Source organism: Danio rerio, chromosome 5 (assembly GCF_049306965.1).
Source record: "Danio rerio strain Tuebingen ecotype United States chromosome 5, GRCz12tu, whole genome shotgun sequence".
In the NCBI taxonomy this organism is placed as follows: domain Eukaryota; kingdom Metazoa; phylum Chordata; class Actinopteri; order Cypriniformes; family Danionidae; genus Danio; species Danio rerio.
Window position 1 is genome coordinate 71,250,001 of NC_133180.1, and position 13,674 is coordinate 71,263,674.

The 13,674-nt window shown below is 37.6% G+C and overlaps 1 protein-coding gene across 9 annotated transcripts in view; it reads right to left on the reverse strand.

Moving 5' to 3' along the window:
* Positions 1 to 13,072, reverse strand: part of col27a1b (collagen, type XXVII, alpha 1b) — a 147,200-nt gene extending 134,128 nt beyond the window's left edge. For 8 of the 9 annotated variants that reach the window (XR_012405978.1, XR_012405979.1, XR_012405980.1 and 5 more), the window contains exons 1-2: positions 12,621 to 13,072; positions 5,538 to 5,608 (exon numbers count right to left, since the gene is read on the reverse strand). Coding sequence is in view for 2 of the 9 variants with exons in the window: in XM_073950530.1 (XP_073806631.1) it covers positions 5,538 to 5,608; positions 12,621 to 12,673 (124 nt within the window). In the remaining 7 variants the exon portion in view is untranslated. 9 annotated transcript variants of the gene reach the window in all.
* Between the last annotated feature and the right edge of the window lie 602 nt (positions 13,073 to 13,674).

Genomic DNA, 13,674 nt, shown 5'->3' on the forward strand with positions numbered 1-13,674 from the left:
CTGTTAAAAACTAGCCTAGAGCACCATCTGCTGTTTAAAAACTAGCCTAGACCAACATTTGCTGGTAGAAACGAGCCTAGAGCACCATCTGCTGTTAAAATCTAGCCTAGACCAACATCTGCTAATAGAAACTAGCCCAGAGCGCTATCAGCTGTTAAAAACTAGCCTAGACCAACATCTGCTGTGAAAAACTAGCCTAGAGCGCCATCTGCGGTTAAAAACTAGACTGGAGCGCCATCTGCGGTTAAAAACTAGACTGGAGCGCCATCTGCGGTTAAAAACTAGCTTGGAGCACCATCTGCAGTTAAAAACTATCCTGGAGCACCATCTGCAGTTAAAAACTATCCTGGAGCGCCATCTGTTGTTAAAAACTAGCCTAGACTGCCATCTGCTGTTAAAAACTAGCCTGGAGCGCCAGCTGCTGTTAAAAACTAGCCTAGAGCGCCAACTGCTGTTAAAAACTAGCCTAGAGCACCATCTGCTGTTGAAAACCAGCCTAGACCAACATCTGCTGTTAGAAACTAGCCTAGAGCGCCATCTGCTGTTAAAAACCAGCCTAGAGCACTATCTGCAGTTAAAAACTACCCAAGAGCACCATCTGCTGTTAGAAACTAGCCTAGAGTGCCATCAGCTAAAGAAACTAGCCCAAAGCGCTATTTGCTGTTAAAAACTAGCCTAGAACACCATCTGCTGTTAAAAACTGGTCTAGAGCGCCATCTGCTGTTAAAAACTAGCCTAGAGCACCATCTGCATTTGAAACTAGTCTAGAGTGCCATCTGCTGTTAAAAAAACTAGCCTAGAGCACATCTGCTCTTAGAAACTAGCCTAAAACACCATCTGCTCTTAGAAACTATTCTAGAGCACCATCAGCTGTTAGAAACTAGCCTAGATCGCCATCTTCTGTTAAAAAAACTAGCCTATAGAGCACATTCTGCTGTAAGAAACTAGCCTAGAGTAATATCTACTGTTAAAAACTAGCTTATAGAGCACAGTCTGCAGTAAGAAACTAGCCTAGATCTCTATCTGCATTTAGAAACTAGCCTAGAGCACCATCTGCTGTTAAAAACTAGCCTATAGAGCACATTCTGCTGTAAGAAACTAATTTAAAGCACCATCTGCTGTTAAAAACTAGCCTACAGCTATTAGAAACTAGCCTAGAGCGCTATTTGCTGTAAAAAAAACTAGCCTAGAGCGCTATCTGCTGTTAAAAACTAGCCTAGAGCGCCATCTGCTACTTGAAACTAGCCTAGAGCACCATCGGCTATTAGAAACTAGCCTAAAGTGCCATCTGCTGTTAGCAACTAGCCTAGAGCGCCATCTGCTTTTAGAAACTAGTTTAAAGCACCATGAGCTGTTAAAACCTAGCCTAGAGCTGTTAAAAACTAGCCTAGAGCACCATCTTCTATCAAAAACTAGCCTATAGAGCACCATCTGCTGTTAGAAACTAGCCTAGAGCGCTTTTTGCTGTTAGAAACTAGCCTAGAGCGCCGTCGGCTGTTAAAAACTGAGCTCAAAATTGCTTTAAGAGAGAAAAATCGATGCATTTTGACAATCTCAGAATCGATTTCTTGAACAATTTTCATCACAGCTCTAGCCACAGGTGTTCATGTTGTTTTGCATTTATAACCATTTCTTGCCTCTCAAAGTATTGGCAGCTACTGGCTTGCATTTTACAAATCAAAAGGACCACAGTTACGGCTAAACTTTTTCTTTTAAAATAGATCGTTGTCACCTTGGATGGCTTAAGGGTGAGAAAATTGACAGTTTTTTTGGGGTTAACTTAAAAAAAAAGAGTCAAAAGAAGGGCCCTATTGCAGACACTAATGTTCCATTAAGCGATGCTTTTGAAATAGGATAGTTAAATGTGTCGCCTGCTTGACTCAGAATCAGTTCCCAGAACCAGGCTGAAATCTACCAGAATTCCAGTTGCCCTTGAAATTGATGTCAAGAATTAAACGTCTGTGGAAAATGCAATGTTATACGCTGGAAATCATATTTCACACTAAAGATAAGAGCAACGGCTGGAGAAGAATTCCAAAATCTCTCCAGCTACAGCTCACAAAGACGACTTGATCATAAGTCATTCTGTAGATACCCAGAGAAGTTTCAGGAGGAGAATGTGCTATACGGAGTGTCTCGCATATGGTAAAAGCCTCAAACATACACTCAAGAACAAAGGCATCTTTCATGACTTGTTTAAAACATAATGGCTGTTGTATTTCATTAATGTCTGACACCGAAGCGCCATATGTTACATGTACATGAATGAGTTAGGCTGAATGTGACGGATGATGTGAACCTCCCACATAAAATCTGTTCGGAGCAGATGTGGGAATTCTAGACACACCTTGAATGAGAAGCAATACGTTTAGGCTACTTGGGTGAAACACAAAGCCAAAAACCATATTTAAAATGTGCACATGCTAGTCTTTCTGTTCATGCATTGCTATTCATTTTTAGTGCATACAAAGCACAAAATTCCTGTGTTTCCATCCAAAGATGCGAATTAAATTTATGCGCAAAACTGAATTATCGCATAAAGAATGTGCAAATAAAGCAGCATTTCTGTCCAACGAGTCAAAGAGAACAAAATTTTCACTTCCTAATTAACTGACGCCAAAAATCAGAAGTAAAAAGGGAATTTGCTGCGGTAGGAAAAGCTGTGTTAATCTTTTCTTCATTTAAAAAATGACTTGCGCCTCAGAAGACAGTATGCCGACACGCATTGAACGCGTGGTGGTGTTTGAAGTGGTGGTCCGCTACGATATCATATTTTAAACTTTAGTTGAGGTGTAATGTAGCTGTGTGAACATAAACAACATCTCTGAATGTAAGACACTCAAAGTTCAATGCAAAGGGAGACATTGGCTTTTACAGAGTTAGCTTAGTGAAGCCTACAGCGAACAAAGTTTGGGGACTAGAAAAAAATACATCCGGGCTAGTGAGATCAGAAATGCTACAGGTTACGCGCATCACCCCGCACAGGGAAGAAGCATGGCCAGAGGCGCTGTAATGTGTAATACTGTAACAGAGAAAGCTAAAATGGCATTCATACTGTGCTATTTCCACAGAGCTTCTTCTGTATCTGTATTTGTGCTTCCAAAAGACACGACACAAAGAGAGAAGTGCTTACAGTTTAATTTAGTTATATTCTAGACAATTATAAAAAATATATAGCTCTAGCAATTGACAAAGGACAGCTACCAGAATCTCTCCCAGTTCAGTGCTGGATTCGGCTAAAACTCAAAAGAGCAGCTCCAACAATAATAGCAGAAGATGTGGATTGTGAGCCACAACCTGTGAGTGTTTTATTTGTTAAAATTGATCAATAACATGCACCGTGTCTAGCGTCAACGGTTTGTTTTATTGAGGACGTAAACAACGGGAAATGCTTTTTGGCACCGCTAACAATTTAGCAACAGATTCATTAATATCGGTCAAAGCGCTGTAAACACCCACGATCTTCGCAAGCATGTGCAGTGTCTCTCTATGCGGACGCTTTCAGTGTCTGTCTATGTGGATGCTTTTTCTGTGTTCTACATCTTAAATAACGAAACAACAAAACATATGTAAACTGGAAGGAAGGACCAAATAAATGTAGCAAAGAGTCAAGGAAGGACTGAACAAACTAAGGAACGAAGGTAAGAATGAACAAATTAAGGGTGGAACAAAGGAAGGAATGAAAGAATGAATAAATGAACAAAGAACCAAATGAAGGAAGAAACAAAATAATGAAGAAATGAATGAATGAGTGAACAAATTTAGGGAGGATAGAGAAACAAATGAATGAAGAAACGAGTGAACAAACAAATGAATGAAGGAAGGACAAATCAAACAAACAATGAAAGGAAAGAACGAACAAATATAGGAAGATAGCTAAATGCAGTACAAAATGTTACGTTTACACATCCCTGCACAAACTTTGTGTAAATGCATCAACTTTTTTTTCACATGCAGTACAGAATGTTACGTTTACACATCCCTGCACAAAATACATGTAAATGCATCAACTTTTTTTTACAGTGTAATACTCACTACTTTTAAGCACTTTCAAAAGGGCTACTTTTTACTCACACTTTAAATAATATTCCCAACAGATACTTTTACTCTACTTGCACTACATTTTTGGGCAAGTAATGGTACTTTTACTTGAGTATGATTTTTCAGTACTCTTTCCACCACTGATAATAATATAGTACATACACTACTGACACACTACATACACACTAATAATATAATACACTACTGAAATGGATATGGCGCTTTAGAATAACCAAACAACATTTTCGATGTTTTACAGTGTGCTCAGCCTATTGGTTTGTTCATTCGCACACCTTTTTAATATCACACGATCTCTTATGACAAAATCACATGACGTTTTTTAATGTTCATACTGGAAATTGTTCGGTAAAAACGTTTCCATCGTAATCTCTTCTTATCGAATAAAAAGTTGATATTAATCCATTTTGCACATATGTTTTTTTTCCCGCATTTTCAAAATGTATGCGCATCATGACATTTCCATCAACTGTTTTTTTATGCACACATCTAGAATGCGCATAAAAAAATAGGTGGATGGAAACATAGCTAATGACACCCCAGCAGACATTAATATTAGGTTAGATTTAGGTCATGACGTCAGGTGACCAAAATTCAGTGTCTAGGCATTGTCTCAGGATAATGTTATTTTGACTTCCAATAACGACGTCAATTATGTTGATATTTAGTTGACTTTAGGTTGTGTTGGAAAGTGACTAAAATCCAAGGTCTGATAGATGTCATAGTGGTAACGTCCACACAATGTCAGTGTGTAACATGATTAGACGTTGATTTTAGGTTTGATATTTGACAATTACATCGGTCTACAGTACTGACCCAATTTTCATCTCCAAACAAAATCCACTGTCCCCACGACATTGGGGTACATTCAGGTACACCGTCAATATGACATCAAGTTAACGTCCTGTGCCTGAAGGGACTACAGTGATAGACCACAAGCATTATTTGTTCTTGAAATAAACACAAAGTCTATCCAATATCTCAATCTAAAGTAGACTTAGTAAGTGACATCCAATCAGGCAAAATGCCATTTGCTGTAAATAAGGCTGGAATCAAATACGAAACATATAGACTTGCACAAACAGTGGCTTCTGGTTTACTGGAGAAAAATAAACAGAGCAGTCATATGTTCTTGATCAAGAACTGCTTCATATATCATGCAAAAAAATTTAATTCTGGCAAATACGGATCACACTGCTCTTGAAAATCAGTACCTGTGGCCTCTTTAACTCTGACTCATGGAAAACTCCAGTGGGTAGTAACATTAGAGGTCTATTTATCCAAGTCCTGTCAAGTATCCTCAAACTTAACTGCAAGGCAGTGTGAGGTCCTTGGACTTCAATGAACCCGTGTAACATTCTGGGTTATGACACAGATGTCAAGACCGTGGCAGAAAATGAACAGACATTTTGCAGACACATATTCTGCATGAACCAAAATGATGTTCCATGAATCCCTGATTGAAAAATCAGACTTACCTGCAGATTGTGCTTGTGCGAGCCTCAAACAGCATGTACAGTAAAGAATCATGCAGAAAAACACTGCTCTCCTGTTAAGAACAAAAAGAAAGAATTAGTTACAAACTGAATCAACAAGTATATTTGCAACAAATTGGTAACATCACAGCTCAAATTATAAAAGCAGCATGAATTTGACTCAGTAAAATGTGACAGAAATTACTTTCTAATAATTTCTAAACTGTTTGAACTTTTCAAAGTTTTGTAATTATCCAATTTTAAACCACAGAAGAAATAACCAGACAATGGATTTAAAATTGTAAAATTTTAAATTGTAAAAAATACACACCAATGTTCAAAAGTTTAGGATGAATGTAGCTTTCAGCGCTAGTTCTACCAGGAAGACCTAATGTCACGTCACTCATTACAAACAGTTCAAACCAATAACCATGGTTACAAGAAATATATATAAGTCGCCTGTCCATTTCACTCATTTGGTTGCAGATACTGACACAGACGTTCACACGCTTATGTAACCCACCTAATGCGCCAAACCCAGTCTGAGCTGGGATCAAACCGGTGATTCTTTGTATGGAAGTCCATAAAGACCATGGCCTTTAGGGCCTACTCACACTATGCCATCCGTACCATGCCCAGGCCCTTTTCCCAGGTCGTTTGAGAAGTGTGAGTGCGCTGAATCGGGCTCAAGCACGGTTCACTAGGCCGGCCCTGGCCCGGTTGGAAGAGATGGGCCTGAGCGCAGTTCACTTGGGCTTTGCCCAAGCCCGAAACTGAAAGCGAGACGTGACTTTTAAGGGACTGTTTCATATGGATTTATTAATCATTCTGACTGTCCAGTGAATGCAAACTGCCGTAGCTTATTAAATACACAAACCCCTCACTGCACTACAGCTGCGCACCTTCAGCAGACCTCCTCATTCCTGCAGCACGAGAGCTTTATGATTGTTTATGAGCGCCAAAAGTGGCAGATCTGTTTGGCGAAATATCTGACTGCGTGTCACCGCATCCCTAAGGACTGTTTGGCGAAATATTTGCCTGCATGTCACTGCATATCAAACCAACTGAAACAATATAACTAGAGAAATCTCCACTGTGCTGCACTGAACAGCGCAGCATCAATGACATAAGCGTGCCCAGGCCCGATTGTGGTGTGAGTACGGGCTGTCGGGGAAAACGGGAGGGGGACAAGCGTGCTTTGGCCCGGTTCGAGGCAACTGTACCTAGTGTGAGTACGGCCTTAGTGTCTGTTGCTAGTGCACCTTTTGAGGTCAGAGGAGTGAGGTTTATCTGCAAAGCACTTCGCTAGTTGGCCTCTGTTACACCCCCACCCCCCTCATAGAGGTAAATAAAATGCACAGAGGGTGTTACACGGTGGCTCAGTGGTTAGCACTGTCGTCTTACAGCAAGAAAGTCGCTGGTTCAAGTCTGGGCTGGACCAGTTGGCATTTCTGTATGGAGTTTGCATATTCTACCCGTGTTGGCGTTGCTTTCCTCCGGGTGCTCCAGTTTTCCCCAGGTGAATTGAATAAACTAAACTGGCTGTAGTGTTGGACTGTGACGGTGTTTCCCAATACTGGGTTGCAGCTGGAAAGACATCCGCTGTGTACAACATATGCTGGAATAGTTTGCGCTTAATTCCACTCTGGCGACCCCTGAAATAGAAACTAAGACGAAGGAAAATTAATGAATGAAGGAAAATGCACAGATACTTTGTTTATAACATGCATTACAATATAGACATAAAAAAAGAAGAGATTTCATTACGACTTTAACTAGGTTACGACCAAATATGGAGTTGCCACACTTTGCCTTTGTAGAACAGAATAAATCTGAAATAAAAGCTTACGTGTCCAGTCCCCCAAATGTCACTGAGAGACAAGCACTTCCTGCTAAAAAAGTCCAACTGCACTGAAAAAGCAACAATGCCTCGGAGAGAGTTTTTCAAAAGCCCTAAAAGGTCAAACCAAAGAGCCAACAAGCACTCTTCACCAATGGTCTTTTTTTAATGCAGCTACTGAAAGAGAGCAAAGTGTTGGGATCACATTGTTCCATTCTACACTAAGGCATCACCACATCCATCTAAATTACCAGTCTAGTCTCTGTCCAAAAGCAACGCTCCATCTGCCTGTAGACTCTGTAGAAACACTTTGCAGCAGCAGCCTATACTGTAAATCTTTAACAGCTGTTTCTGCTCAGTAGACAGTCAAAGCTTATCATCTGCCCGGATGCCAAAAATTTGCAATGCTCCATATAGATTGAAAGTGAGTGTTTCCTCTCAATATGCCAAGGCAGGATATAAATCAATCATAAAATCCATTGACTCAATTAATTAATATATATATATATATATATATATATATATATATATATATATATATATATATATATATATATATATATATACACACACAACAGTTCTGTCTGATTCTCGAATCTGATTGGCTGATAGCTGTGATATATTTAAGTAATATCAGAACCCGTACAGCCTCTTTACCCTGTGTATTACTCCGCCCACATACAGCCAGCAAAAAGCAGACACTACATATCTAAAGTTTAAAAGATGCTTGCTCAGCTGTTTAACTGTCAGTTTATGATTTGAATCCGAGGTGGAAGAAAGGGTTTTTGAGACTTTCCATGTTTGATTTTGTTTTTATATACACAATTATGCCATCAAACTGTTGTATAAACGCAATATCACACTCGTAGCAGTGCTACTCGTGTGATATTGCTCATATATCAGCACTGGTGGGAGGCGTGCGTTGTGCCTTAGCATCCCACCAGTGCTGATACACAGCCATATCGCACTGCTACAAGTGTGATATTGCGTTTATACAACAGTTCAACAGCACAATCCTGTTTATAAATAAGAAAATCAAACATGGAAAGTCTAAAACCCTTTTTTTTATTAGGAACTACTTTCTTCCGCCATTCATTCACATCTGCAGCTGACGTCAAAACAGCAGAAGCCATTACTAACTCTTTACTAACTTTAACATTACTAACTTTAGAGCTAGTGTTTGAATGATTCGGTCTAAAGTGATGACAAAACTGCTGATTTTGCTTACACTTTAAGATTATAAGGCTGAACGTGACATGAAATGCCATCCATCTACAGAGATATCTTCTTACAGTGTTACAGTCTACAGTATTTCTCTGTTGCAATTGCGATTTCACAATAATTAACCCCGAAATATAACGAATCCACTAACGTTACCAGACTGCTGTTGTGTTTGCGATAATGAAAAACACTTAACACTTGCGGACTTTGCTTATTTCAATCTGCCAACGCAGCACACATTCCTGATAATGAAAATCAATACAAATACAGCACTACAACATACAAAAAGAGAGATTATCTAACCTGCCAACATGTCTCTGAAAATCAGGGAGACCGGGGGGAGAGGGTGTTCGAGGGTGAGGTTGAGAACAGGATGCAGCGGGTTTTGGGCGGCTGCTTCGATCGGGTACTGTAACAAAGTTGGCAACCCGGGGGTGTTTAGTTTACAGACTGTACCAAAGAGGGGAGTTGTTGAAATTACAGGAGTTTTTTTAAGGAAGAAATAAAAACGGGATGTTTGCGGGAGACTGGTCTGAAATACGGGATACTCCCATGAAAAAAGGAAGTGTTGGCTGGTGTGTTTACCAGTTTAATATTGATTTGATCTGCTATGGTTAGAAATCAGACTGTTGTATCTTCTAACCGTAAGAGCTTATTATGCAGTTCTGTCGCCATCTTGTGGATAGAAAACGTCAACTGTCGCCAATCAGCTGTCTCAGAAATTGTAACTACTTTAAAATAGGCACTATTCTTGCAAATAAACTGCAAAGTTGCTATCTAAACAACTACATTCTCAACTAAAAAAGCCTCAAAAGTAAATTTTGTTGAGTAACAGCAGTAATATTTGTCAAACTGTAGTGTCTGCTTGTTGCTGGCTGTATGTAGGCGGAGTAATACACAAAGGGTAAAGAGACTGTACGGATGCTGATATTACTTAAATATATCACGGCTATCAGCCAATCAGATTTAAGATCCAGACAGAACTGTTGTATGTATATATATAAAAATGGTCATAAGATGGATGGATGGATGGATATAGATAGATAGATAGATAGATAGATAGATAGATAGATAGATAGATAGATAGATAGATAGATAGATAGATAGATAGATAGATAGATAGATAGATAGATAGATAGATAGATAGATAGATAGATAGATAGATAGATAGATAGATAGATAGATAGATAGATAGATCAGTTGTGAGTTCAGACACTGGCATTTAGAGCTAAAACACATGCAGTAAAGCTAAATTACTTCCAATGGGTCATTAAATTGGGGTATTTCTTTATAATGAGTGTTGATTACTCTGGACTGCGTAGGATAAACTGTTAGTTCTATGACGATAATCAAAAGACGCAGTGCATGACATTGTTAAACTCGTGGTTTTCAGTTATATATTGTTTTTCTGCCCCCATGTGCTGACAAAGAGGATGTGAGGGTGCCAGTTATGACCAGATATTGTATGCTGTTTTACTTTAGTCAGCATTTTCAGTCACAGCCACAAGAACTACAGTACTGCATGCTGCCCTCCTCCCTCTCGTATTCCCTTTCACAAAGTCAGTCCCATTGACCATGACACAGTTCACAGAGTGCACGAGCGAGACAGCACTAATCTAAACACAAGATTTCATCCTGTCTGTCATCCCTAACAACGTTTACTATAACAGAAACTGTATCCGACTGCTTTCTAACAGCATATTACTCTTTGCTAATTACACAAAAGTGAGAAAGTTAAGTTTGAAAAAGTTTTACGCACGAAGAAGGATGAAGTTAGTAAGCATTATAAAGTGCTTAGCATAATTGAGTACATCCCATTTTGAAAATAAATATTTTTATCCATTTCTCTTTGAATATTGGTAATGTATTTTGGTGCATTAAAACAAAACAGATTTATTAAACAGATATATTTATTAAAATAATATTTAAGTCACAAAGCATTTTGAGAAATTGAAAGACAATACAATTAAATTCAAGCAAAATATTGCAAATAAATTACAACCTACAAAATTTCAACTAATTTTTTTTTATTTTTTTGCTTCTTTTGATCTTTCCTCTTTTTAAATTTTGTATTTAATATTTTCTATGACATATAAAATTTATTTCTAACATTTTTATGTGCACAGAGATCAAAGATGAGCTGCCAGTATTCTGTAAAATCACCAACGTTCTTGTATTAGGTAAAAAAATGTATTTTTGAGTTGAAAACTTTATTATAACATTTAACATTATAACATTTACATTATAATACTTTTAAATGTGCACTGTGATAAATTCAGGCTATTGGAAATTAGTTTGATTCTGTTGTGAAAGCTGATGATCTTACACAACAAACCTTATAACATTCAAAATGCAAATGGACCAAGTGTGAATATATATGTTTTTATGCTTTTCCTTTGTTTTAGGCAGTGTTTTAATGACTTTTTAAAAGCAAAACATTCCTGTATGAGTGCAAGGGCTAACAAGTTTCATGTTAACACATAATGCATGGCATTCAGTCATTGATTAAAAATGAAATGTGAAACTGTGTCGTTTTGTATTGGTTTATTACGGTACCAATAAGCTCTAAAAAAACAATTATTAAGTCTTAATGTTTTGTAATGCATGGATAGAACAGTATGTATTGCATTTATAAAGTATGTGAATGAACTCTTGAGCCAGTGTTGAATTGTTAACACTTTTGAAAATGTTAATTTAACTCTCGCCGCTGTGGATTATATACAGTCGTAATCAGAATTATTAAACCCCCTTTGATTTTTTTTTCTTTTTAAAATATTTCCCAAATGATTATTAACAGAGCAAGGGAATTTTCACAGTTTGTCTGATATTTTTTTTTCTTCTTAAGAAAGTCTTATTTGTTTTATTTCGGCTACAATAAAAGCAGTTTTTATTTAAAAAAAAACATTTTAAGGTTAAAATTATTAGCCCCTTTAAGCTTTTTTTTTCAATAGTCTACAGAACAAACCATCGTTATACAATAACTTGCCTAATTACACTAACCTGCCTATTTAACCTAATTAACCTAGTTAAGCCTTTAAATGTCACTTTAAGCTGTGTAGAAGTGTCTTAAAAATATCTAGTAAAATATCATTTACTGTCATCATGGCAAAGATCAAATAAACCAGTTATTAGAAATGAGCATTTAAAACTATGTTTAGAAATGTGTTAAAAAAAATCTTCTCTCTGTTAAACAGAAATTAGGGGAAAAATAAACATGGGGCTAATAATTCAGGGGGGCTAATAATTCTTATTGCAACTGTATACACCAGTAAAGTGTTAAAATTAACTCTCCCGGAGTGGAATTAACACTGGAAATTTTGCTGTGTAGTCAACACAATATCAGTTTTTACTTCAGAAGAGTTACTAATTCAATTTTGATGCATAAATTAGATTTTTAATCAAAACGAAAATAATTATTTCATTTTTAATTTTTAATGAAAAATAAACAAATAATCCAGATTACAATGCTTTTATTTGATATTTGGAAAAAAATTATCAGACATTTGAGAATTAAACAAATACATAGAATTAATAAATACTGGTTAAAAATATACAAATGTATATGTTTGTTATACATATCCACTATAAATGTTGCCTTTGTCTAAGTTGTATTAAATAAAATTTCTTGTTGATTGATTGATTGATTGATTAGAAAATAAACTGCTAATCATGACTGGTCATCCAAAGATATTTAAGTAGTACACTAAATACTCCAAATCCTCAAAACCAAGCTATTTACTGTTTACAAAACATAAAGCCAAAATTAAATAATCAAATCAGTAAAAAGACGCAAGTTTAAAACAAATAACACTCTGCACAACAAAGCTGAACAGGTTTCCTCAGCGTCCCATTCATTCATCAAGTTTCCCCAAACTCCAGAATGGACATTCGTGACGGACCTCCCTTCGTGAACTCATTCTTCCTTATGTAACCGAGCTGATAGCCAGCAGGCTAATTTACGACCCATTTAAAGTTTGTGTGAAATACATCTATGATTTGTTATGATGGAAAGCGGCTTTACTCACCCCCCGACCCCAGCTGCTCTGAGTCTGGAGCTCGGGGTATTGTCCGGCTCCATCGCGCTTACTTCATTCTTCCCCGGGACTGTTTGCTGCAGTCAATACATGACAGAGTTTCTGAATCCCTTCCATATCACAAATGCCCCTTAATAACCGCTGGTGGTCTTCACGCAACACTGTAGTACAACACTACACGCCGTGGTCGTGCCCAAAAGCCAACTGAAGTGTTTTCCTGAGAGAGGAACCTGTGAGGCGCGAAGCGGGTTTATCCATCTGACAGCAACAGCCGCGATGATGCTGAAACACTGGAGACTGAAGTCCAAAGAGACATATGCTTTGAAGAGGTGAAGTACAAGCGCTTAGTCAAGTCGCCGACTAAATCTCAAGTACTTAGTAGGCATGCTGAAGAGTTGAGACACTGAAAGCACATTTCCCTTTGTCGCCCTCAACCGTCTTCTGAGAAAGGAACACCTCGCGCTGGGAAAAACTAGAGGAGATTCAATGGAAGGAAGGTGTGTCTTTCTGAAGGGAACCGGCTTAATTTTTGCTTACTTAAAAAATAATTAATAAGCTACAATACAATACTATTATTTTGGATGAAACGCATTTCAAACTCAAAAGCTTAAATTCAGATGTGAACTGATTTGTTCTCCCTCAGCTTGCTTTAGAGGAGAGCAGGGCACAAAGTAACACTTTTTAGTTTTGGACAAATAATAAATAAAGTAATGGGGTTAGACAATCCATTTGCTTTTTACCAACAACACACAAGCCTCTCCTATAAATGAGCACTGGTTGTATGACCGCCAGACTTGAAGTTTCTGTGCAGTATTGCTAAAATTGTCAGGAGTAAAAGTGTTACTATTTACCGCATCTGCAGGGCACTGTAACAGTCAGAGGGTTAGTTGTAACACATGCTTAAAATGGCAGATTTTACACCATTAATTTAAATCCAGTTTACTTTAAATAGTAGCTATATTTCTTTAGTACTTAGCTTAATTTAATTTTTATTCTACATAGCACAGTATGTTTATTTATGTATTTATCTTTTGGATAAACAGAT